The sequence below is a fragment of the Taudactylus pleione genome, unplaced genomic scaffold (assembly GCF_031769625.1).
Source record: "Taudactylus pleione unplaced genomic scaffold, aTauple2 ptg000347l, whole genome shotgun sequence".
NCBI classification, from domain to species: Eukaryota; Metazoa; Chordata; class Amphibia; order Anura; family Myobatrachidae; genus Taudactylus; species Taudactylus pleione.
This window is the reverse complement of record NW_028284748.1, coordinates 2,194,151-2,217,726: the sequence shown is the minus strand read 5'-3', so window position 1 is coordinate 2,217,726 and position 23,576 is coordinate 2,194,151. Positions and strand designations below refer to the sequence as shown.

Below are 23,576 nucleotides of genomic sequence, written 5' to 3'. Positions count from 1 at the left end.
GGGGGGGCTCGGGGGGGTTCGGATTTCAGAAATCCGAACCCGCTCACCCCTACTCTTTATCAGCTGTGTGAAGGAGAGTGCAAGTTTGATGGCATAGTGGCACAATGGGTAGTTCTGCTGCCTCAAAGCGCCGCGACCATCAGTTCTATTATGAAGAAGAGCACTATATATATGGGGATTTCTCCCCATATCTGTTCCTCCTACAGTCCAAAAACTATAGTGATATGCTAATTGGCTTTGGAAGAAATGAACCCTAGTGTTAATGTGGAAGAGTATTCAGACTGTAAGCTCCACTGGGGGAGGGACTGGTGAGAATAACTGTACATTCTCTGCAGAGCTCTGCATTATGTAATAAAATAATAATTATAAAAGTGCATATAGAACCTACTGTCTATTCCAGATATATTACATAGTTATGTTGCTTAGTTTACTATACATATTTCCTATTGACCTTAATATTTTTGGAGCACATAAAAGTGGCCATTCGACACATTAAAACATTATACTGACCATTTAGATTACCAAATCCATTTTCATAAGCTTCCCAGAGTTGGTCAAAATCCACAGAACCATCTTTGCGTCTTTGCACCACAGTCCATCCACCTTCGAGGAAATAAAGTATCAATGAAGTCTGTACTATCTATGGCTACTCTTGACGTGTGCATTTATAATATAGATTGATCAGCTTCTGTTATGCTGTGTAAAATAACAGAACTAAAATGTGTGTAAAATAACAGAACTAAAATGTGTAATATAAAACATTGGTACATAACGTCTTTGGTTTATTATTTTAGATAGTATTTCTAGAACCTGTAGAGGTTACTCAATGATATTTATTCAGTAAAACAATATAACTTGGCCTTGCATCATATGGACTATAAAATATTGCCATGACCAACATTCATATTTTGCACCTTATTGTACAGTGTGAATATGTATTTTGGCAGGTGAGATAAACTCTCTAGCAGAGTGCATCTAACTATCTTCAGAAGGAAAGGGCATAGATGCAGTTTTGCATAATTCAGGTCCCCACTATCACGTCATCTACCAATGCAAGCATTTAGGAAATGCCCAAGATACATTTTAATTTAATTTCTTTTTTGTTGCTACATAATGGTGTAGACAACTGTCCTGACTGCTGCGAGAGGACAGGGGCAGAACATGTAAGATGGATTACAGAATGGTCTTAGTGTGTCAATAGCATTTGCTACTCTGACTAACTGATCACATTGTGTAGGGACTTGGAAAGCAGATGTTGTACAGTCACCTGGATAGAATTTAGTGCCATTTATGCTTTCTATAAACAAAATATAATAACTTCCCAAGTTATCAAGTGTGTTAATTGGTCCACATATAGGGCCGTTAAGAAGAAGAGAAATTTGGATAACAGGTACTTCAGAGGATGAGCTTGCCATTTATTGCAAAAAAAATAAAAGCATTAGTTACATAATTTCCTCACCAGGTGGTGATATAGCTATAAAATCACTTGAATGTAACACACACACACACACACGTTGAGTTTCCCATATTCAAATATTCCGAAATACGGAATTATTTTGGCATGACTGAGATAATGAAACCTTTCATTTTTGAAGGTTCAATTTACACAAACTTTGTCTAAGGCACAAATTATTAAAAATATTGTATAACATTACCCTCAGGCTGTGTGTATAAGGTGTATATGAAACATAAACAAAGTTTGTGTACATACATAAAATTCATTTGAGTCACAAAATTATTTAAAATATTGTATAACCTGCAGGCTGTGTGTATAAGGTGTATATAACACAAATGCATTCTGTGTGTATATTTGGGTCCCATTCCCAAGATATCTCATAATGATATACAAATATTCCAAAATACGGAATATTAAGTTATCCAAAATACCATTGGTCCCAAGCATTTTGGATATCAGACTCAACCTGTGTGTGTATGTATATGTGTGTATGTATATATATATATATATATATATATATATATATATATATATATACACACACATACACACACCTATATATTATATACACACACACACACACAGTACAGCGCAGGACCGGCACTCATATATAAAAAAGTTCAACTTTACCGGGTGCCTCCACAATTCGGCACAGATACAGGTTGTCAAGGTGCGGCACTCACGGTCTGAAATAACTTGATACAGGCGGTAGATGTGTTAACGTTTCAGTTTATAACTGTCTTCAGAGCATGTTCTAAAGACAGTTATAAACCGAAACATTAAGATATCTACCGCCTGTATGAAGTTATTTCAGACCGTGAGTGCCGCACCTTGACAACTTGTGTATATATATATATATATATATATATATATATATATGTACATACATATGCACACACATATGCATATTCCAATAAATGGCATCATCTGAGGTGCCCATCTACATTTTTCTTCATTACGAGCCTTTAAACTTGCTCCAGGGTGCTCAAATTAGGGATACTTTAATTTTAACAGTCCTGTATACAGTGGGGATGTGCTTTGGGTAGAAGCCACTAAAACAATCTGCCTATGCAGCGCTTGATATTGCCAATTATGCTACAATCCGGAAACATACAACTATGCAATATTCATGTAAGGTGCAGTTTATGAAATACTAATCATTCATGACTCTTCCAGCAAATCAGCTGCGACCATTGGCGTCACTACCCCTAGTGACGCCTATGGTCACAGCTGATTTGCTGGGAGGATCATGAATGATTGGGTCATCTCTTCTAGGCGTAACCTATTCCACCCAGGGTAATCCTACGTAGTGCGCACACGACGGCTGCCTCATTTGGTATCTTTGTGGATGGAATATATAACCCATGGAAGTTATTTCCCAAAATGTCTGCACCAACTCCGCAATATGCTTATTGTGCTCTCTAGGTTTCGGTTGATTTTAATTATCTCGGTGTGGTTTTCTATTCTTTAGCAACACCAAATCCTTGTACAATATACCAGGTTTTCTGATGTCTGTAAAGCGACTGAGTCCTATGGGAGAAAAGCGCTATATAAATAAAATTATTATTATTATTATTATAATATTGCGGGCTGCACCAGGTGACACCATCTGAGGGGGGTACACCAAAATAGCACAGCTGCTTTGCTATTTTGGTGTCACCGAGCAGCTACACTGTGCAGGGAGGCCCAGTGTGCTGAGAACGGGGGCGTGACATGCAGTCACGTCCCCAAAATCTGTTTAGGGAGGACAGGGAGAGGCTGCCCAGCGGCTGCCGGAACATTGGGCAAGCCCCCAATGTGAATTAGGAGCAAGACATTTGGTCACTCCCACAAAATGTGACACAGCAGGGGGGCATGGCTTTGAGGCATGCAGACCACCATGCCACACCGGGTGTCACCACCTCTACAAATTCCAGCATGCCTTGCACCATTTTTAGCATGGCCAAATAGCAAAACTGTGGCATGGTATGCTGGGATGTGTAGTTTTACAATAGTTGTGGGGCCGCTTATTGCCCACCCCTTACCTAAAGTAATGCCACTGACTGCGACATTGTGTTTTCAGTCACTAGCAAGTTCTGTTATCTTTACGAAATGGGACTGATATACCGATGGCTGTTTAGCCGCCGGTTCAAATCCTGACTATGGCAGCTCGACAGGAAGACATCCTGACGTCGGCTGGTAAGTACCCTAACCCTCACTTATCCCCCCTAACCCTCCCTTAGTGGTCCCTAGCCCTAAAAATCCTGGGGGGTACCTAACTCCAAGTCCCCTCAGGGGTGCCTAAAGCTAACCCCCGCTTCCCGCACCCTAAACCTTCCTCGCATATAAAAAAAAATACTTAATCTTCTGCAGATGGAAAGTTCAATGACATGTATTTACAAGTATTCTGCAATTAAATTATTTTGGTTTGCTCTATATAGATTTTAGGTTTGCACTCACATGAATCAAAGATAAGTAGATTTGCTAGAGTCCTATTGTAAAATGCTGTTGGGGACATGGAGAGTAACAAAAGGAAGTAAAGCATCCTATGAGAGCAATACCATATAAATGAAGACTCACCAGCTGTCATTTCACAAAACACTTCAAAAGGTTTTGCATTGGCTGGCTGGATTCTGTAGATACCACTATTTTTTTCACCATTCAAAAAGATTTTCTGACAATCAGATGGCAAGTCTGGAGAGAAGAGAGATAGCATTTATAGGGTGCTTCATCTTCACAAATATCTTTTCGTAACACTTCAAATAATTTACACCAAACATTTAAAATTCATTATATTTGTAAATAGTTGGTGAAAGAAATCTAGAACTTTATAGAGTTTAGTTTTAAGAAATACAGATGAAGCAAAATTTTGAACAAGTAGCACAATCTAGCACTGGTCACAAAGCATGCTAATTGTGGCATTAGCCTCAGATTGAGCCACACTGTCCTATTAAACAAAGGAGTAGCTGCAGTTAAGAACAGCTGGAGAGCGCCATGTGGCAAACCCGGGCACATATATACATAGTCCCTGGTAGGTGTCTGCCTGTTTATTCGGACTAATATAGAGAACCACTGTATGGATTTTGATGCAGTTTACACTATTCTATAGAGCATTTGCCAAGGAAGGCTTCTGTGTATAAAATATTAATGTATGACAAAAAGGAGCCGAACAGTGATGATTGTAGTGAAGCAGTCAATGAAAAAACTGATGCCCGAGCGCTTTCTTAGCTTCCGCTGTCTAAACCGTGAAAGATATAGCATAATGATGGACTCGATTTCATACCATGTAATGATTGATACATAATATTCAGCTTCTCAAAGAAAAATAGATGTAAGCCCTGTTTAGTGATACAAAATTAATTTTTTTTAAATTTCTTTTACCATTCCCATTTCGTTTATGTGAAAAATGATTCTTTAATTTCAAAAGAGTCCAATTCCTGGTAAGAGTCTGCTTTGGCATGACAATAAATAAACACAGCACAGGGACAGACACTTAACATGGCTGGAATTGACCTAAGTGGAGACTGTTTTGTCTCAAGACAACTTTACATGGCCCTTTTGCGTGTCACCTTAAAACTAAGGGGTTTATTTACTAGGTCTTGGAAGGAGATAAAGTAGACGGAGTAAAGTACCAACCAACCAGCCCTTGTCATTTTTCAAACACAGCTTGTGACATGGCAGTCAGGAGCTGATTGGCTGGTACTTTACCTCAACTCCCTTTATCTCCATCCAAGACTAAGAAAAAAGACCCCTAAATCTTTTCATGTTGAGGTCAGGAGGGAAAACAACTAATGTTGTCTACAAGGAAATCTTATAAAACCTCGGATACAAAAAACGAATTGCTGTAAATTCAAAATTGCTCCCGTGCGAAGCCAGGTGGTTCGCTAGTATTCTATAATTCATAGTGAGTGCATCTGATTCTAACAGCTTAGAATAATGCCTAGTCAAGGTTTAACTGGCCAACAGCTTGCCTCTGCAATAAAACAAACACAACATAAAATTAGCAAATGGAGTAGGAAATCACAGATGAGACACTGATGTGGCAAAGCTATAGGAGCACATTGCTGATGGCTGCATCATGACACTTTATTTAAATCAGTACACTGTGGAAATAGGGTTTGAAACAACAGGTTTCACAACTAACAACCATTCTTGCAATTGGATTAATACCAGGTTCACTTTGTGTCTCCTTATGATGTAATAAAACATTTGCAGGAAGTTCTTTGTCATAGGACACCCTTGGCAGCAACAGTAAACAATATGACATCAAAGTCTTGTTTATGATCACTTTGAAAGCAAAGCTGTCAGCACTTGATCCAAAACAACGTGTAGGCTAATAGTGATTTACTGTTTTGGTTTCCTAAAAAGCCTTGAGGCTTAAAAGTTGATAAAAATATTCTACAATTGTGCAATTTGGGTGAAGTATCAGTGTCTTCCTATCTGCTGCAGTTTTCTTGCTATGACTTATGAACACTCCCTTATTACAATGTATTATTTATCCTACAATACTGGTCACTGGACTCTACTTTATTTGTTTTTAAAATAACAATACAAAATACAAGTCAAATAAAAGGTGATTTTAAGAATTAACGTGATTTGTTTAATAGAGAAGTGCAATTTTCACCACAATCTTCCTCTATCAGTTCTATATGAACAGATACTTGGAGATATAGGGGAGCCTGCTCCATCCACTAGATACCAATCTGTGGCTTCCTGATGCCTCACACCATGACAATAACTCTGCCCGCTCCTTAATAACTATCACAGGACCTACTTAAATCACACTCTGCAAAATCCTGTTTGGTGATGTTACACACCCTGATTTGTGCTAGTGTACCTAGATATCTACCAATGTGCATTGGTTTGTGGAGCAAGACCAGCATTTGGGGAGGGGCAGGTTTGTACTGACTGATGGGTAATTGAGTGCCCAGCTGTCAGCTCGCTCATCCTATGTATATATATATATATATATATATATATATATATATATATATATTTTTTTTTTCAATAACATTTTTATTATTTGAATTATAATTATTTAAATTGTACAGAAGCCAAATATATAGCAAACAGAAAATGTACATAGTCCCATTTTATTTTATATTTTTAAGTAGCAGAACCTTGTCTATGCCTAACATTCACTCCACCCAAACCATTTCATTAGTGGGTTAGCTGCTAAAGAAGAATAAGGGCATCCCGCCATCTCAAACTCACAATGAGAGCCTCAATAATGTCAAGCTTCGGTATCACTGCCAATGGTGAACAATTACAACCATAGTCAAAATTAAAATATGCCAGCACATACCTGTCAGTAGATGCTATATCAGACCGGCGGACGGCATGCCGCTGGTCTGATACCTGACGCTGAAAGTCCGACACGGGACTTATTATAGGCGTCAAAATACGAAATAATCCCGACACCGGAATCCAGAAGGACGCCAGCCCGAACGAGGTAGGTCCGGGGTGCACTTGGCCGTTAGCCCGGGGGAAGGGGGGGGATTTAGATTTAGGCACAAAGGGGGAAGACCTAGGTTTAGACATTAACAGGGAGGGTTAGGGTGCGGTGTGGGTTAGGGTGAGGCTACATGAAGAGAGGGTTTGGGGGAGAAGGGGGAATGGTTACTATACCAACCATCGGGATGCCGCTGTAGGCATTTTTGACTGGAGGCATCCCAATAGCCGGCATTACATACCAATTCCCTCTAAGGTATACATGAAATAGAGCTAAAAGGGGATCCGGGGCCATACAGATCCTAGTAATCTTAGTAATCAATGAAAACACCTTGTGCTACAACTGAACCAATTTGGGGCATGTCCAGGACACATTGTAAATATCTCCATATTACCATGTGAGATAGAAGGCCAGATTTTATGGAGCTTATCAGGTGTCAAGTATGGTCTATGGAAGAATTTCTAAAAAAAAAAAAACATTTTAGCATGAAAACACATTTAGAGACATGAAAAAAAAACAAAAAAAACAGCTTCATTCATCTTCCGAAAGAGATCTGGAGAGGTCAGCTTCCCATTTTATTAAGGCAGAATACTTCAAAGGTTTAAATGCACATAAACATAGGCTATACCACCAAGAAATACCTCTTGTGTACCTGACTGATGTTGATTTCTCAAAAATATACTTTGGGGTGGCCATCCATGGTTGTGATCCCAAATGTAAGCTTTGTAACCAGTGACGCAACTGTAAATATGAATAGAAATCCCTAGAGGAAATGGAATTTGAGAAAATTTAGACGTCACTTCTGTCAGTGAAGTTTCCCCCTTTGCCTTCCAATTATTGAATCCCAAGTTAGGGATAAAGGTAGCTAGCTATACGTTCCAATGTAAGGTTAGTAGTTTAACCGAGAAACCACTTTATGCCATGCAGTAAAGGTGGCTAATACTGCAGTGGAATGAGAAGGTACCTGGATTCTATAGGACAGTGTAACCATAATTGATCAGTTAATTAAACCGGTTGAGAGATTCCCCACTCTAAGAGAACCCATGGTTTTGGACTATCTAGTGTAAACCAATCCCTAATTTGGCACAAAAGGCATGCCTTTTGGTATAGTTCAAGATCTGCAAAGGCAAGACCCCCCTCTGACCTAGGTGAGGACATATTACATCTTAGCCAATCTAGGTTTCTTTGACTTCCAAACATATTTTGTCAGTACACCATAAAATGTAGTGAATAGCGACAAGGGCAGTAACTGGTGCGAAATAAACACATAAGTAAAAGAAGCATTTTTAATGCAGCAATACGGCCTAACCACAAAACTTCCTGCAGTATCCAATCAGCTGTCATGAGTGATAGTTACATACCACAATATCTGCCCCATGTATTGGGATCTGGACCCCTAGATAGGAAAGACTTCTATATTACCAAGCATAACCTATAGGCCCCGCTAAGCCTAGACAGTAGATCTGATGAGAAATTTATCGGGAGGGCCTCCATCTTAGAGGTAAAAACTTATAGTAGGACACCCATGAATATTACTCTAAGACGACTTGCAGGGACAGTAATGCTGGGTACACATTAAACGATCTGCCAAGTACCTAGTATAGTAGCCATAGTCCAAATTGTTCCTCTATAGCATACATGAAAACCAAAGGAAAGCGGGCAACCTTGGCGGGTGCAATTAGATATTAAAAGGGCAGAGGAAAGAATACCATTTGGGTCATTCCATGGTAACACGCGTTACAACGTAACATAGCAAGAACAATATATGCATGGCTATCAACAGCAAAAGGAATTTATGCAAAATTAATTTCTTTTACTAAAAAAATAATAAGACAGGTCATGCTTTAAAAAACTGTATACAGGAATTGCTGTTTGCTATGACACTTTGTAACGCGAGTTACCGTGAAATGACCCATTCGCAAATACTCTAGCAGACGGGTTAGAGTAACGAGCTAATATAGAAGTCACAGCCCCAATGTAACCTTTTCGGCATCCAAAGAGAGCAAAAAAACCCTCAAAAAACGGATCAGCGAACTCAGGGTGTGATTCAAGAATGTATTTTAGTCCAATGATTAACGTACATCTCCGATGTTGACGGGTCTGCGCCTGTGCAGAACTGGTCCTGCGATCTCGTTCACAGACCGCCCCAAGCTGCAGGGGTAGAGTGGGGGCGTGTCTGGTCACCATTCCCTGAAAAGGGGATGTGTCATCCCCATTTTTCGGGAGGACGAGGCTAGGGTCTGCGTTGGTGGATGCAGATTCCTGGCCTCTTAAGTGACCAGCATCCAGGCAGGCTATGGGAAGCTTCAGCTCCCGTAGCCTGACGAAAGGAGCAACCATCGGTCACAATGGTGATCCCAGCCTGCGACGCCTGACACCTCCTTCTGCATTTGCATCCGAGATGGACGGAATTGAACAGCCGCTTGTGTGCAGCTCTGCAAATCCGTCCATCTCTGAATCAGGCCCTCCGTCTATGTGTTAACTTGGCATAGTGATACAATTTGTGTGTCACAAGCGTGGAATTTAGGAGCTGTGTTCCCGGACTGGGCCTTGGATCTGTATTACTTGGCGCAGACGCTCGCTGGAGGAGGCATGGCTTAATGAAGTTTCTCCGCATGAGAGGGTGCAGCGAACTGACAGGAGTTTGAGGAATGCGGCAGTAACGAGATAGCTAGGAAGCTACGTGGAGCGGCTGGATAGCCTAGGGTAGACATTGGTAGCTGAGTGGCTACGTGGAGCGGCTGGATAGCCGTGGGTAGACGTTGGTAGCTGAGTGGCTACGTGGAGCGGCTGGATAGCCGTGGGTAGATGTTGGTAGCTGAGTGGCTACGTGGAGCGGCTGGTTAGCCGTGGGTAGATGTTGGTAGCTGAGTGGCTACGTGGAGCGGCTGGATAGCCGTGGGTAGACGTTTGGTAGCTGAGTGGCTACGTGGAGCGGCTGGATAGCCGTGGGTAGACGTTGGTAGCTGAGTGGCTACGTGGAGCGGCTGGATAGCCGTGGGTAGACGTTGGTAGCTGAGTGGCTACGTGGAGCGGCTGGATAGCCGTGGGTAGACGTTGGTAGCTGAGCGGCTACGTGGAGTGGCTGGATAGCCGTGGGTAGACGTTGGTAGCTGAGCGGCTACGTGGAGCGGCTGGATAGCCGTGGGTAGACGTTGGTAGCTGAGTGGCTACGTGGAGTGGCTGGATAGCCGTAGGTAGACGTTGGTAGCTGAGCGGCTACGAGAAGCGGCTGGATAGCCGTGGGTAGACGTTGGTAGCTGAGTGGCTACGTGGAGCGGCTGGATAGCCGTGGGTAGACGTTGGTAGCTGAGTGGCTACGTGGAGCGGCTGGAGCGCAGTGGGAAGGCTACTTAGCTAAACTAAGAAACTAGTTGCACTGGCAACTTGTGTGAGCATTGGGGATCCTTTTATAGTGGACACTGGGAGCTGACAGGCTGAGAGAGAAGGAGAAGGCTCCTCATTGGTGGTAGTGGGGTCACATGGGCAATCCAAGATGGCCGCGCCCATGGACCGGAGGACAGCGCTTCCTGGAGGTAGTCAGCGGGGACCAGCGGTGAGCAGGAGCCGGCGTGGGAGCAGCACAGCAGCGGGACCCTCCAGAGGACAACAGCGGAGACTGCCATGGGAGAAGAGGAAGGAGCGTACAGCGCGGGAGCCGGAAGACAGCGCGGGTCAGCGCCCGCACAGGTAAGCGACGGGGTCTGATTCTGGGGTCTCCAGGCCGGCGTGTGACATTGTGCCTCTAACATTTCCTGTGGGAAGAAACACTTGTCCGAGGCATTGTTGAACAACGGGGCAAGCACTGGGACGAAGAGATCTTGAAATGTTTTATAGAAATGATTGATATAGCTGTCATGGCCAGGTGCCTTATCTAGTGGCAAAGAATCCATAGCCCCAGCAACATCCTCTTCCGACCGAGGATTACCAGGCAAGAAATAGTCTCCAAATCCAATGATGGGAGATTGAGAGCATCCAAAAACCTGACATTCTCTGAAATGGGTTGATCTGTGGGTCACTAGACAAATTATACAACTGGGAGTAATATTCAGGATCTGACACCCTTATTAAAAATAGCACAAATTCTCTCTTCAGCCAATTTCCCCCTCAGCTTTCATGCCAGCATTCTGCCCTATCGCCATGAACACAGAACTTCTGTTTCAACCTGAACAAATTCTGGTGTACCTCGCACAAAGCAGACATTCCAATTATCTTGTTCCTGATGCATTTCTTTAGAAAGACTAATATCAGAAGGAGAACATTTATGACGAGATTGTAAGGGGTAAATGTAATAGCCTGCAGTCAGCAGGCATTGGTGAGTTCCATTCAAGACTGCCCTATGTTTTTAAGTAGCAGTCATTTAAAAGGCAAAAATCAACCTGGTTTTGCCTTTTAAATGACTGCTACTTTAAAACAGTCTCGCATGGAGGTTGCCAATGCCTGCAGACCGCATCGGCAACCACCTCCAAATCTATAAACACGAACGTCTGGTTCTTTGCCCTCCAGACATGACACAATTTATATTCCGTTATAACTTTCTGAAAAGCTTGTGAGTGATCCTGCAGGGGAGTAGGCCTGTTATGATTCCTGGAGGGAATCGATGGTATAAATGTAGAGCCAACTGATGACAGCCTTGAGGGCTGGAATGTATTGTACTAGTTGTGCCGAGGGCAAGAGGTGTGACGCAGCCTGTGGGCTGTAGGAGCAGCCTTGGGGGCTGGTTGTGGCCTTTAAAGTCGTGGCCAAGGGACTGGTGATTTGAAGCCTTGGGGCTGTTGGAGCAGGCTAGGAAGCGGATTGTGGCCTTTATAGTCATGGCCAAGGGACTGATGGTGTGAAGCAGCCTTTGGGCTGTTGCAGCAGCCTAGATGGCTGATTGTGACCTGGGGCCCCAGGACCATTGCAGCCTTTGGGCTGATGACACTCAGGTGAGGTATGCAACAGAACGTGGGGCTGCTACCAGTGCCACCGGGATGACACTGGTGACGGTGTGCTTAATAGCGCACCTGGAACACAGTGTGCTACCAGTGCCGCCGGGAATACACTGGCGACGACGTGCTAATTTGCGCACCTGGAATGCAGAGTGGCTACCAGTGTCGCCGGGAAGACACTGGCGATGGTGTGCTAAGTTGCGCACGTGGAACGCAGACCTGCTACCAGTGCCGCCGGGATGATACTGGCGATGGTGTGCGAAGTAGCGCACCTGGAACGCAGAGCTGCTACCAGTGTCACCGGGATGACACTGGCCACCGGATGGTGACAGATGCTTCTGGGATAGGAAGCGCTCTGTGCTGCCCAGATGGTACAAGCAGCACGTGTGAATGGGATGCAGGTGGAGCCACCTGGATGGAGTAAATGGAACACACGAAACACAGCTAGACTGACTCAGGAACTCGACTGACAAGCAGGAGACAGGAACCGGAGTATGAAAAAGCTTCTATCACCGGTATGGAGTGAAGGACTGGCTGGAATTTAACATGAGCAAGACCCAAACAGAGCACGTCTCCCTTAATGATAGACCAGTGTGCAGCTGTGCACAGACAGGGGAATTAACTAGCATGCACCTGACACTGCACACAGACAGGCAGTAATTAATGCAGTGCTTTAGGCTGGAAGCTGCAGATCCTGACAAGGTCTCCATTTAACTGTAGGAGAGGATTTATCGATAGATGGTCGAGGACCATATTAAAATCCTCCAAAATCATAAGAGCCCCTTTACAACATTTCTGTAAGACATTACAAAATCATTACAAAATCTTCTACACAATGGACACCAGGGTGACTGCCTGATCTTCTATTTTACCAATTAAAATTAAGTAACACCCATTTTTGCCTGCATACTGATTAAGCAGGGTACAGTTACCAGTTACAGAAAACAAGAATGGCCACTCCAGCCTTCTTCAGCAGCCCATTAGCAGAGTAACAGCATGGTTAATTATGGTCAGAGAGCTCATCCTATAGTTTGAATGGGAAGCATTTTGCATCTTCCACTTGTTTTTTGAAGCACATTTCTAGGCATACTTTGCTCAATGTATATAAAGCTATAAGCCGGCCATGCACGGTAAGATTTTTTATACGAAGTGCACAATTTCGATCAATCGTGCATATCGTGTGTGGTTTGGCATACTGTACAATGGCGATGCGCGTTCCCTCCATCGTACATCGGCATCGTAGATCTTATGGAAAAACCATAAGATCTGCGATCCGTCATGCTGTTAAATAGGTAAACGAAGCATCTTGTAAGATGCATCGTTTACCATTCACAGCAGCATGCGATACATCGGGCTGAATTTGAAACAGTACCGATGTGTTGTACATTTTCAAATCGCCCCGTGTATGGCCCGCATTACACTCTCCAGATTAATTTAAGACATAAATCCATACTAGATCACTAGGGTATGTACAACTTGATCTCCAGCAGCATAGGGCCAAGATTGTATTCCCATGTTTTCCCTGATTTTGCAACTCGGAGATTTACTAAAGCAAATCATTGGCCATTGACACTAGTGACGTCATGACGTCGGGTCACGTCATGACGTCACAGCTGCCCCGAAATATTCCGGTTTCTAGAATATACGGTTATGGGAGACTCAACCTGTACACATTACACTGGCCCATTACTGCCAATCTATATTTCTATATGTTATTTGATAAACCTTTTTAATGTTTTAAATTGCCTTCCAGGTGATTCTGGCAATGGTTGTTGCTCCTGACTTCTGACTCAGTTGTCCCTTCCAGATTCCCCTACTGAGCAAAAGTATAATGATGCAAATAAGATCACTAGATGAGGGATAGAATGTACTTTTGGGCTATTAAAATCTCCGTTCCACAGTCTTGACAAATCTGCTGTAAAATATCTGACATTGTGCTCAGCTGCTGTCTATTGCATAATCTGGCAATGGGGCAATATATACCCCCATATTATGCAATATACAGTGAGCATGCAGATACATTTGTAGCATTAGGCGACACTCAGAGCACAGAAAGTAGTAAGCAGATAAGAGAGCAATTAATCAGAGAGCAATTAATCACCAGTAAGTATCGTTAACACCATAACAATTTGCACCTTAAATCCACTCCTTATGTTGCAGTTTTAAAAATACACCACAATCCTGCAATTCATGTATACACATTTTTCAAAGTGAAGAAGTGGATCATAAGCTCTCCATGTGTTTGTGTTTAATTACAAACATACTTGAAAATATTAAATATACCTGTGCTAAACACATTACCTTAACATGGTCTCTATGTAGGCCCAATTTAAATCTGTACCCACATTAATATAATGTCTATGTTGTTGGTGCAAATATGGGCTTAAATTATTGACTAATACCTTTTTCTCACAAAATATACCCACATTTCAGTAAAATATAATTCTTAGTAAAACTGCGTGTTTGATCGAGAAAATCTCACACGTGTCCCTGCAATGCCCAGTGTGTTCATTCTGAGCCAGACACGATTCTTAGTAAATTAAGACGCAGGACCTGCATCTGTAAACTGTATCCCCCCCACCCTTTTTCTTATTTTATTTTAACAAATAATATTTTGTTAGTACAACTTTAAATCATACTTATGCTGATATCGGCGGATCGCCGCGATAATTGTAGCGTGGGGGGGGCGACCGAGGGTTAAATATTGCTCGGTCGGGCATGCTGGATTCTCCAGCATGCCCGTCCGATGCGATATTTACCCGGTAACTGTCGGACACATCGGGCAGTGTATGCCCAGCGCGGCCGACAGACAGACATTTCCTGTGTTCCTTCCTACGGAAGGAACAGGGAAATGTCTCCTCCCCCGGGGGCGGAGCGTAGATGCCGGGCTATACACTGTGAGATTTCTCTCACAGTGTGTGCCACGGACATCTGCGGCTGGCAGCCGGCCAGATAAAATGTCTGTCGGTCTGACAGACATTTTATCTTGCCGTGCATGCCCAGCATTACCGACCTTGATGTTTTCCTCTCCAGGAGCAGCCCGGAGAGGAGTAGCAGGTGGGAGGTGATCGGGGCGGGGCCTGACAATTTGCATAATTTGGTCCTGCCCCCTCGTGGCAAAATGACGCGATTTGTGTATATTTAAATAGGGGGCAGGGCAAGATGACAAATGACATGATTATCATACAATTGCTTCAAAAGGTCCCGCCTCCTCCCCAATTCAAGGTAAGTTTATCCGCATTTTGCAGACGTCTCTAGGAAGTGGGAGGGATGCGGAAGGAGTGCCTACTCTTCCAGGGGTGTGAAAAATCAGGTTCCAGGAGAGTAGGCAAGTCTGCTTTAAATAAATAGAAAGAGCCTAACCATTTATTGTAAATACTAACTAGCTTGTCTGAAACTGCAATATATATTAGTGTGCATACACACGGCACAATATCGCTGAATGATCTCCTGGGTGTGCTGGATGATCAATATCGATCATCCTGCGCGCCACCAACCACGACCAACGACCCGCGATCAACGATCGCGGGTCCATATAGTAACCTGGTCAATATCGACCAGGTTGGCCTGCATGCACGGGCAATGGACAATATCGTTATCGTCCATACGTGCCCGCTCATCGCAGGTCATTGGTGGGTTGGAAGGGACCAAAAAATGCACAATATGAACGATAACGATATGATTGATATCGTTATCGTTCAAATCGAGCATTTTAATCGTCCCGTGTGTACGCACCATTAGACAAGCAACAAAGAAAGAAAGAAGAAACAAACACAAGAAAACAAATAAAAAATGATCCTAACTACCATTAGAAACTAAGGACCCGATTCAGACCCGGTCGCCAAGTCACGCTTGCTCGCTCTGAGCGATTTTCGCCCATCTGCACATGCGTATAATTTGCAGTGCCCGTGTGTAAGCCAGTCTTTGCGAATGGATTTTGGTTGCTCAAAAGCCACTATCAGGTCGCTACTGAGTGGCAGATAGTGCTGTAAGTGGGTGGTAAAAGGCGAAGGTGCTTGTAAACGGGGGAGTGGTGTTGCGAACACAGGCGTGTCAGGCCAACAAAACGCCATTTAATGGGCGTGCATATTAAACAAAGTACCGTCATTGTACACGTCACCTGCATGTATTTCAGCCCGCACTGATCGCAGTGTTTGCGGCGGGGAAAGGCAACCTCAAGGGCTGTGAGCAGCTCCAATGGCGCTCGATGTTACCGATTAATCAAACAAATCCAGGAGATGACAGGTATTGTGAGGGGAGGAAAGGGGGCGTCTTTATACACTAGCGAGCGCTCAGTGCCGTAGCTCGCTAAGATATACAGGGCGTCCTTATGCCACGCAGTGCGATTGAAGAATTTGAATATCCGGCCCCTTTTCGCCAGCGAGCGACCGCATCTTGTGAGGTCTGAATGAGCTCCTAACTCTGAAAAACAAGCAGAAAACAACTATAATTGCTTTTCACGCTGCACAAAACAACACTCCCCTCTGGACTCCGATGCAGCATGTGTCGGTCTTCCTTTTCAAGCAGACCTGGGACTCAGCCAGAAGTCACCTTACCTGGAAGGACCTCCAACAGGCTTCTGGGAGTGTGGTCAAGATGGTAGCCGTTATTACCGGACGGCGCCCGAAAACAAATACTGGCTCCACCTTGCCTCCTTGAGCACAGGAGCTCACTTAGAGGGCCCCGGACCCTGTACTAGGTTTGTCTTGCCACATAGCATTACCTCAGGAAACTGTGGCGGCCCAGTAATTTAAGCCACAACATCTGGGAAGCAGTGCCATGCAGGGAGACTTTTATAAATAACAAAGGGTCCCAGAATACCTGCGGGTGTCTGGTGACCATCTTCCAGTGCTTGGAGCAGGATGTGCAGCGGGAGACAGACACCGGCTACCGGCGCTGTCCTAATGCCCTGCTCCACTATAGCCTGATACCATAAAGCAGGGGTGGGGAACCTTTTTGCTGCAGAAGGCCATTTTGATATATATAACATTATTTGCGGGCCTGGTTCAGGCCATGCTCCCTCCGCGTGACATCACACGGGGGTGGGGCCACAATCGCCGGTGATTACAGCAATGCCTGTGAGGGCAGCGGTGTGACCGTCTGAAGCCTCCTAAGGACGCTCCAGGTGGCACTGCTGCATGAATTCTGGCTGAGGTGTGCCATTCTAGGCGCCCTGCTAGCCATATGAGGCTAGCAGAAAAAAGCAGAAGGCCAGACCAAATGATTCTGAGGGCCTTATAAGGCCCACGGGCAGGAGGTTCCCCATCCCTGCCATAAAGTGATCCAGGCACCTAAGACAGAGGTTCCCAAACCTGGTCCTCAAGGCACCCCAACAGTTCAGGTTTTAGAAATATCCATGGTTGAGTATTAATAATCGCACCAAACCAACTATCACCGCACCTATGTAACCCCTACCAATGGCGCTCACCGCTTTAGACTTGCCTGTCTATCCTCCGAGTACAGGCCAGGGAGTGCAGCTACATGAGCAGTGTCTGCCGTCTTAACGCTGGGGGCCGGAGCAGTCTTCATGTAGGGGCCGCATAAGTCTTGATGCGGGGGCCAGGTTCACGCGGGGGCCTGGGCAGCCTTGACGCGGTGAGCCGGGTTCACGTGGGGACCATGGCAGTCTTCATACGGGGCCGGCTTCACGCAGGGGCTGGGACCGGTACTGGCCTGGGGCAGTCTTCACCTGGCCTGGACCAAGTTGACGCAGGGGCCGGGACAGCCTGGATGCGGGGAGCCGGCGCTTGCTTCATGCCGGGGGCCGGGTTCACGTGGGGACCGTGGCAGTCTTCACGCGGGGGCTGGGACAGGTACTGGCCTGGGGCAGTCTTCACCTGGCATGGACTGGGTTCACGCGGGGGCCGGGGCAGCCTGGATGCGGGGAGCCGGTGCTTGCTTCATGCCGGGGTCCAGGTTCACGTGGGGACCGTGGCAGTCTTGCTGTAGGTTGGGGCAGCCTTCATACGGGGGGGCAGCTTCACGCGTGGGCCGGGACAGGTACTGGCCTGGTGCAGTCTTCACCTGGTGCCGCTGTATCAAGGAAGGCGCCAAGGGGATGGCTCAACCTCCTTTTTATAGTCCTCCCTAACGCTGGGCTAGGTAAGACATCAATCATGTAATCAGAGCAAGGGGATTGGCCGCAGCGAAGCGCGTCCCAGGGGACCCACCCATTCTGCAAAAGTGAGTCCCCTGTCCTCATTTGCGGGTAAAATACTTGCGATCACTGATATTGGCCGATCAATTGATCGGCCAATATATCTTGTGTGCGCCAGCGATAGGTCTGAACGTCGTCGTTTAAAGACATATCTCGTTGGGTGTGCTACACAGCCGATGCCCAATATATCTGCAGATGTCAAAATGACCAGCGGCCAGATAACAAATAATGGTTGTTCAGGGTGTATGAACAACCATCTGCAGATCGTGTACCCAGCTTTAATAATTACCCTTTGAAAAACAGCCCTAGAAAACTTAAATTTGTTCATATCCGGAATTTCTTATCCAAGTAACTCTGTAGCAGCTAAGTCATAACAGATTTCAAACAGTAAATTCTAAACTGTTCCCTTGGGTGTGGACACGTCACACTACACTTTGCTTAAGCCAAGTGATGTGAGAAGTAGGTGAAAGTTTATACAGGGAATCCTGCAGGGCTTCCAGTAAGAACAAACTATTTAAAGAGCGATTTTCACAGAAATTGTGAACTTTCACCTACTTTTAATTCTTGCATCGATAATGCCTCACATTTTTATCATTAGGAGCAAAGTAAAAAAAAAAGAAAGCCATATATAGTTTATGATAACAAATATTAAGAATAAGAAAGTATTGTAAATGTTAAAGTAGACCTACTGTATAATGATTATAAACAGAATTACTTCAAGGACCACCTAAGAAGACAGCTTTTGGTCACATTTTTGTAGCCAAAACACTGTTAGCAGACTTGGGCAAAAGGCAGAAATGAGTGCATCGAGGTAGACACATGCACTATGGGCCTGATTCAGAGCCGGACGCAATTAGCGCTCGCTCGTCCAGAAAATAGGGGTGGCTATTCAAATGAACCGTTCGCTCTTTGCGGTCTGTTCACGCCTCTAGGTCTGAACGAGCGAGCAAAACTTGTGGTCGTTTTTTTGAAAACTACGCCCCCTGGCCGCTCGCATCCTACGTCATGTCCGCTATTTATTAGATTAATCGAGTACATCGACGAGGGTATGAACTGCTCGCTATTCTTGGGGTTGGTTTTTGCTACCACAATCTTGCGAGCAGTTATGGCTATAAAATAACCCAGTGACGTGGTCAATGACGCTGCTGTTTTAATTATGCACACCCATAAAACGCCCGTTTTGACCTTTAAGCACGCCTGCGTTCGGATCTCCACTCCCCGTTTTCAAGAACCTTCCCCTGTTACCACCCACATACGCCTCTTTCAGTCACTCAAATTTTCAGGCATTCGCTATTTTGCGAGCACATGAATTTCAACCGCACTGACTGGTTCGCGCATGCGTATAACGATCCGTACGCATGCGCAGTTGGGCAAACATCGCTCGGAGCGAACGAGCAGCCGCTTACGAGCGGCTCTGAATCAGGCCCTATGTTAGATACCCATATCTAGTTATCACAGGATAAAATAACAAAACAAAACAAAACAAAAAAAAAACAACACAAAAGATCAGTCACTATATTATGCCTCTCACTTGTGAGTGTGAGACGACTAATTACCACTGCCTATTACAGGGACTGTTTACTTTATTTCTTTTGGCTATTAGCAAAACATTTCAAATAGGAGACAACTAATGTATATTTTGGATTGCGGATTGTCAAAGAATAAATGCAACTAGTACTAATTAACAAAGATCAAACATCTATATCCACTTGGAAAATTATTTGACATTGTGTAACGTCTATATGTAAATTTCTTCTTAGGGTGACCTACTAGTACCATGTGGTTGGATTTTCATCAATAATGCCATATATTACACATTATAATTGCTATATTAAAGTTGGGTTTTGTGTCCAGCGCTAACCTTATGATAAGTATGTATGTATTTAATCTAAAATGGTGTATTACAGAAGTACATGGAACGTTGTATTATTATTATTATTATCATCCTTTATTTATATGGCGCCACAAGGGTTCCGCAGCGCCTTACAATGTACATAAACAAATGAGCACACAAGAAAACAGTTATTAACAGTACAAACAATGCAGGACAAATACATGATTAATACAATGCTGCATAACACTTAGATAAGCAGCATGGTGTCAGCAACAAAGGGTGGGGTACTGTTGTATATTAAAGTATAATCAAGTGAAGGAGAAGCCCATGAGGGAAGAGGGCCCTGCTCGTGAGAGCTTACATTCTAAGGGGAGGGGGCAGACAGACAGGGGTGACACAGATGGGCTAGATACAAGGGTGACAGTAATATAACATTTATGGAAAGGTTAGTTTAAACTTAAGAGGAAAGGACAATGAGTTGATCCAAATTTCACCAAGCCTCAAGATTTGGGGGCCACAACCAAGGTCCATTAGAGGGGTCAACTTGTTGTATATAAAATATCGTATTTATTCTGATATATAGTATAGAGGAGTCACATTGCTCCTATAGGTAAAATTAATGTCCAAAAACAATATTCTCCTGTTACTTGATTATGGCTTGTATTGGATGAGGTCAGAAGGTATACTAGAAACTGGAGACACCCGTCTCAATAGGGCAACACTAGAACTAAAGAAAGTTGAACAAAATGTACCATACCCGCCTCAAATTTCACCATTCTAGAAAAACTGATACACAAAGAAACATGAATATGGTTGGACATGCGACATAGAACCTGACTTCATACCCAAGGGAATTAAAATTAAAAAGAAACCAACCCACCATCTAGGAGATAACTCTTTTATGGAGAGATGGAATCGCATACTACAGATTGTTCTACAGAATTGGTGAAACTGATAAATAAAAAGCATATAGAGGATTTGGAAATTCTAGCTGCCCAAATAGACACTATAGGCTCATCATTGGATCCATATAAAGAGGATACGGGATACATTTCTAAAAATAGATTGGCTACTAAAGAAAACGTGATAATCCAGGCCAAATTCTAAAAAATCCTGAGAGATCAACAGAATAGAAACAAACAAAGAGCACAAACTGAAATGTACAAAAAATACAAAAAATAGAAAGAAAAGCAACAAAAATAACAGGCAACACTGCAATAGAAATACAAGAAAATAAATGATCAAAGAGGGATATGGACACAGGTAAGAAAATATATGGACAGAATAAACACAAAACACAATATCACTATAAGGATACAGGTCTAACTTACCAACAATATATCACTAAGATTCATAACAAGCCCCCCACACAACCATCTGGAGAAAGAATCACATCAATTGCAGAAAGTAGGGAATCCACTTCAGGAGAATCAGATGATACATCCATTCTATCTATGAGATCACGGATGACGTAGTGTATGATGAACTAGCTAGGCGATCATTTGACCAAGGTTGGATTACCACACAATAGACATATAACATCGGTCCATACCAAGTGAGAGACAACCCACAGGCTGGCAAAATACCAGATCCACCAATAGGAGGGGATACACAAGACCTTAGGACAGAAAAAGAATCCAATACACCAGCATGGGAAATTAATGTTTTAGACCTGGAGGCAAGCTGAAAAGCCTGCGAACCAGTAGTAATAATAATAAAAGAAGATACGGGAACACCAAACAACAAGTTCGAAGCGAAAAAAACACAGAATTAGACGAGGATGCAGAGGAGGGGAACGTAACAAAAAAACTCAAACAGGGAAAGAAGAACATATAGAAATTAACAAACCATGTTTCTTTAATTTGAGTGACATGGATCAAAAGAGCAAGAAAGAGTTTTGTCAAAGGGACTGAAGTGTGCACCCACAAAATCAGCAAATAAATTTGAAATTTATTGCGATTTGCAAGTATTCACTAGGAAACCCACCCTCAAAAAATATTTCAATAGCAATCCCGTCATAAGGAATTATGAGAATATAAATACCACAAACTATACAAAATTCAAACATACACAACTCAGACCTCCATCCAGATTTTATCCAAGCCACCATATTAAAACCTTTGATTCAATGGTAATAAGAGACATAGAACAAACAGACCACCAAAAGACAAAATTCAAACACAATCTCACCAACAAAGAGAAAAAAGTCCTAAGCGACTTAGAAAAAAATTAAAACATAATAGTCAAACCGGCAGATAAGGGGGGGGAGGGATAGTGGTATTGGTCAAGACTAAGGACCTCATTCAGGGCCGCTCGCTCTGAATGAGGGCGGCCGCTCCTTCTTTAAAAGCCGGCCTCCTGGCCGCTCGCTAAGCTGTGGATGACCACCCACAGCTTTAGCGATTGACCAGGTGATGGCCGCGATGGTGGATACCATTGCGACCATCGGGGCTTGCGACGAGACCCTTGGGGTAGGGTCTCGTCTCCCGCAAGCCCCAGGTAGCTTCCTGCTCTAACAGAGCAGGAAGCTACTTACTGACATCACTGCTGATGTCAGTAGGGCCGCCTACAAACAGCAGGCGTTCCTTCAGGAACGCCTCAGTTTGTCCGGCCACCCCCCCTCCCCGCCTACAAAACGGGGCGAGCTATCGCTCAACATCAACAGCCGCCCCTTTTGGAGCGAGCAACCCCCGGAGCAAGTGAATTTGTCATTCGCTCCGGGGCTTGTGCATGCGCACTGCGGCCGCTGCGTGTGCGCAGGGCCTCACCATCAACCCACTTGTGAGTGCATAGCACTTGCGAGCTGTTCTGAATGAGGGGTCCGAGGTACATAGAGGCATCTTGGAGGATACTAAGGGACAGCAGCACATACCGCATACTTAAAAGTCCATAAAGACAGTAACAATCCACCAGGACGCCCGGCAATCTCGGGGATTAATTAATTAACAGCAAATCTTTCGCAATATGCATATACATTCCTACCATATCTTGTAAAATCACTTCCAACATACATTTAGAGACACGACGGACATACTCACTATCCTCAAGAAAATAGAGTGGCAATAGATCACACACAGGGAATAGAGGGCACCAAGTACTATCTACAAACCAAGACAGACATGGACCCCACACAGGTTGACGTCATCCTGGGCATTATTAATTTCATATTGTATCATAACTATGTGTGGTTTAACAATATCTTTTACCTACAGACAACCGGGACCGCCAAGGGATCGAGGGTCGCACAAAGCTATGCCAACCTCTTCATGGGGAAATGGGAGGACGAGTACATCTGGAGTGGGCATAGCTTTGGTGCGAACCTCATCCTATGGCGAAGATATATAGATTATATAATTTTCATCTGGAAAGGCACTTATTGTTGCAAGAATTTATAACACACATGGAAAAAAATAATCAGAACCTCAAATTCACAACACACACCAGTCAAGACAAAGCTGAGTTCCTTGATCTAGAAATTTTTATAAGTGAAAATAAGATACATACGAGAACATATAAGAAGAGTGTAGATGTGAATAGCTACATACATGTCAAAACATGGCTCGATAATATACCAAAGGGACAGTTCAGGCGGATTAGGAGAAATTGCTCCAAGTTAGAAGACAACACGGAGTAAGGGAAACAACTAAGCAAGTAATTCATAGAGAAAGCATATGATCCAACACTTGTAGAACAGGCATTTACAGAGACCGCAACAGTAAATAGACAGTTACTTTGCAAAAAGAATGACAATAAGGATAAAGGTGATG

The 23,576-nt window shown here is 43.8% G+C and overlaps 1 protein-coding gene across 1 annotated transcript in view; it reads right to left on the bottom strand.

Moving 5' to 3' along the window:
- The window catches only part of ANGPTL4 (angiopoietin like 4), a 94,659-nt gene that overhangs the window by 22,730 nt on the left and 48,353 nt on the right, over positions 1-23,576 (bottom strand). The window contains exons 4-5 of the mRNA XM_088444089.1: positions 4,016-4,129; positions 511-603 (exon numbers count right to left, since the gene is read on the bottom strand). Coding sequence (XP_088300215.1) covers positions 511-603; positions 4,016-4,129 — 207 coding nt within the window. The remainder of the gene's footprint in view (positions 1-510; positions 604-4,015; positions 4,130-23,576) is intronic.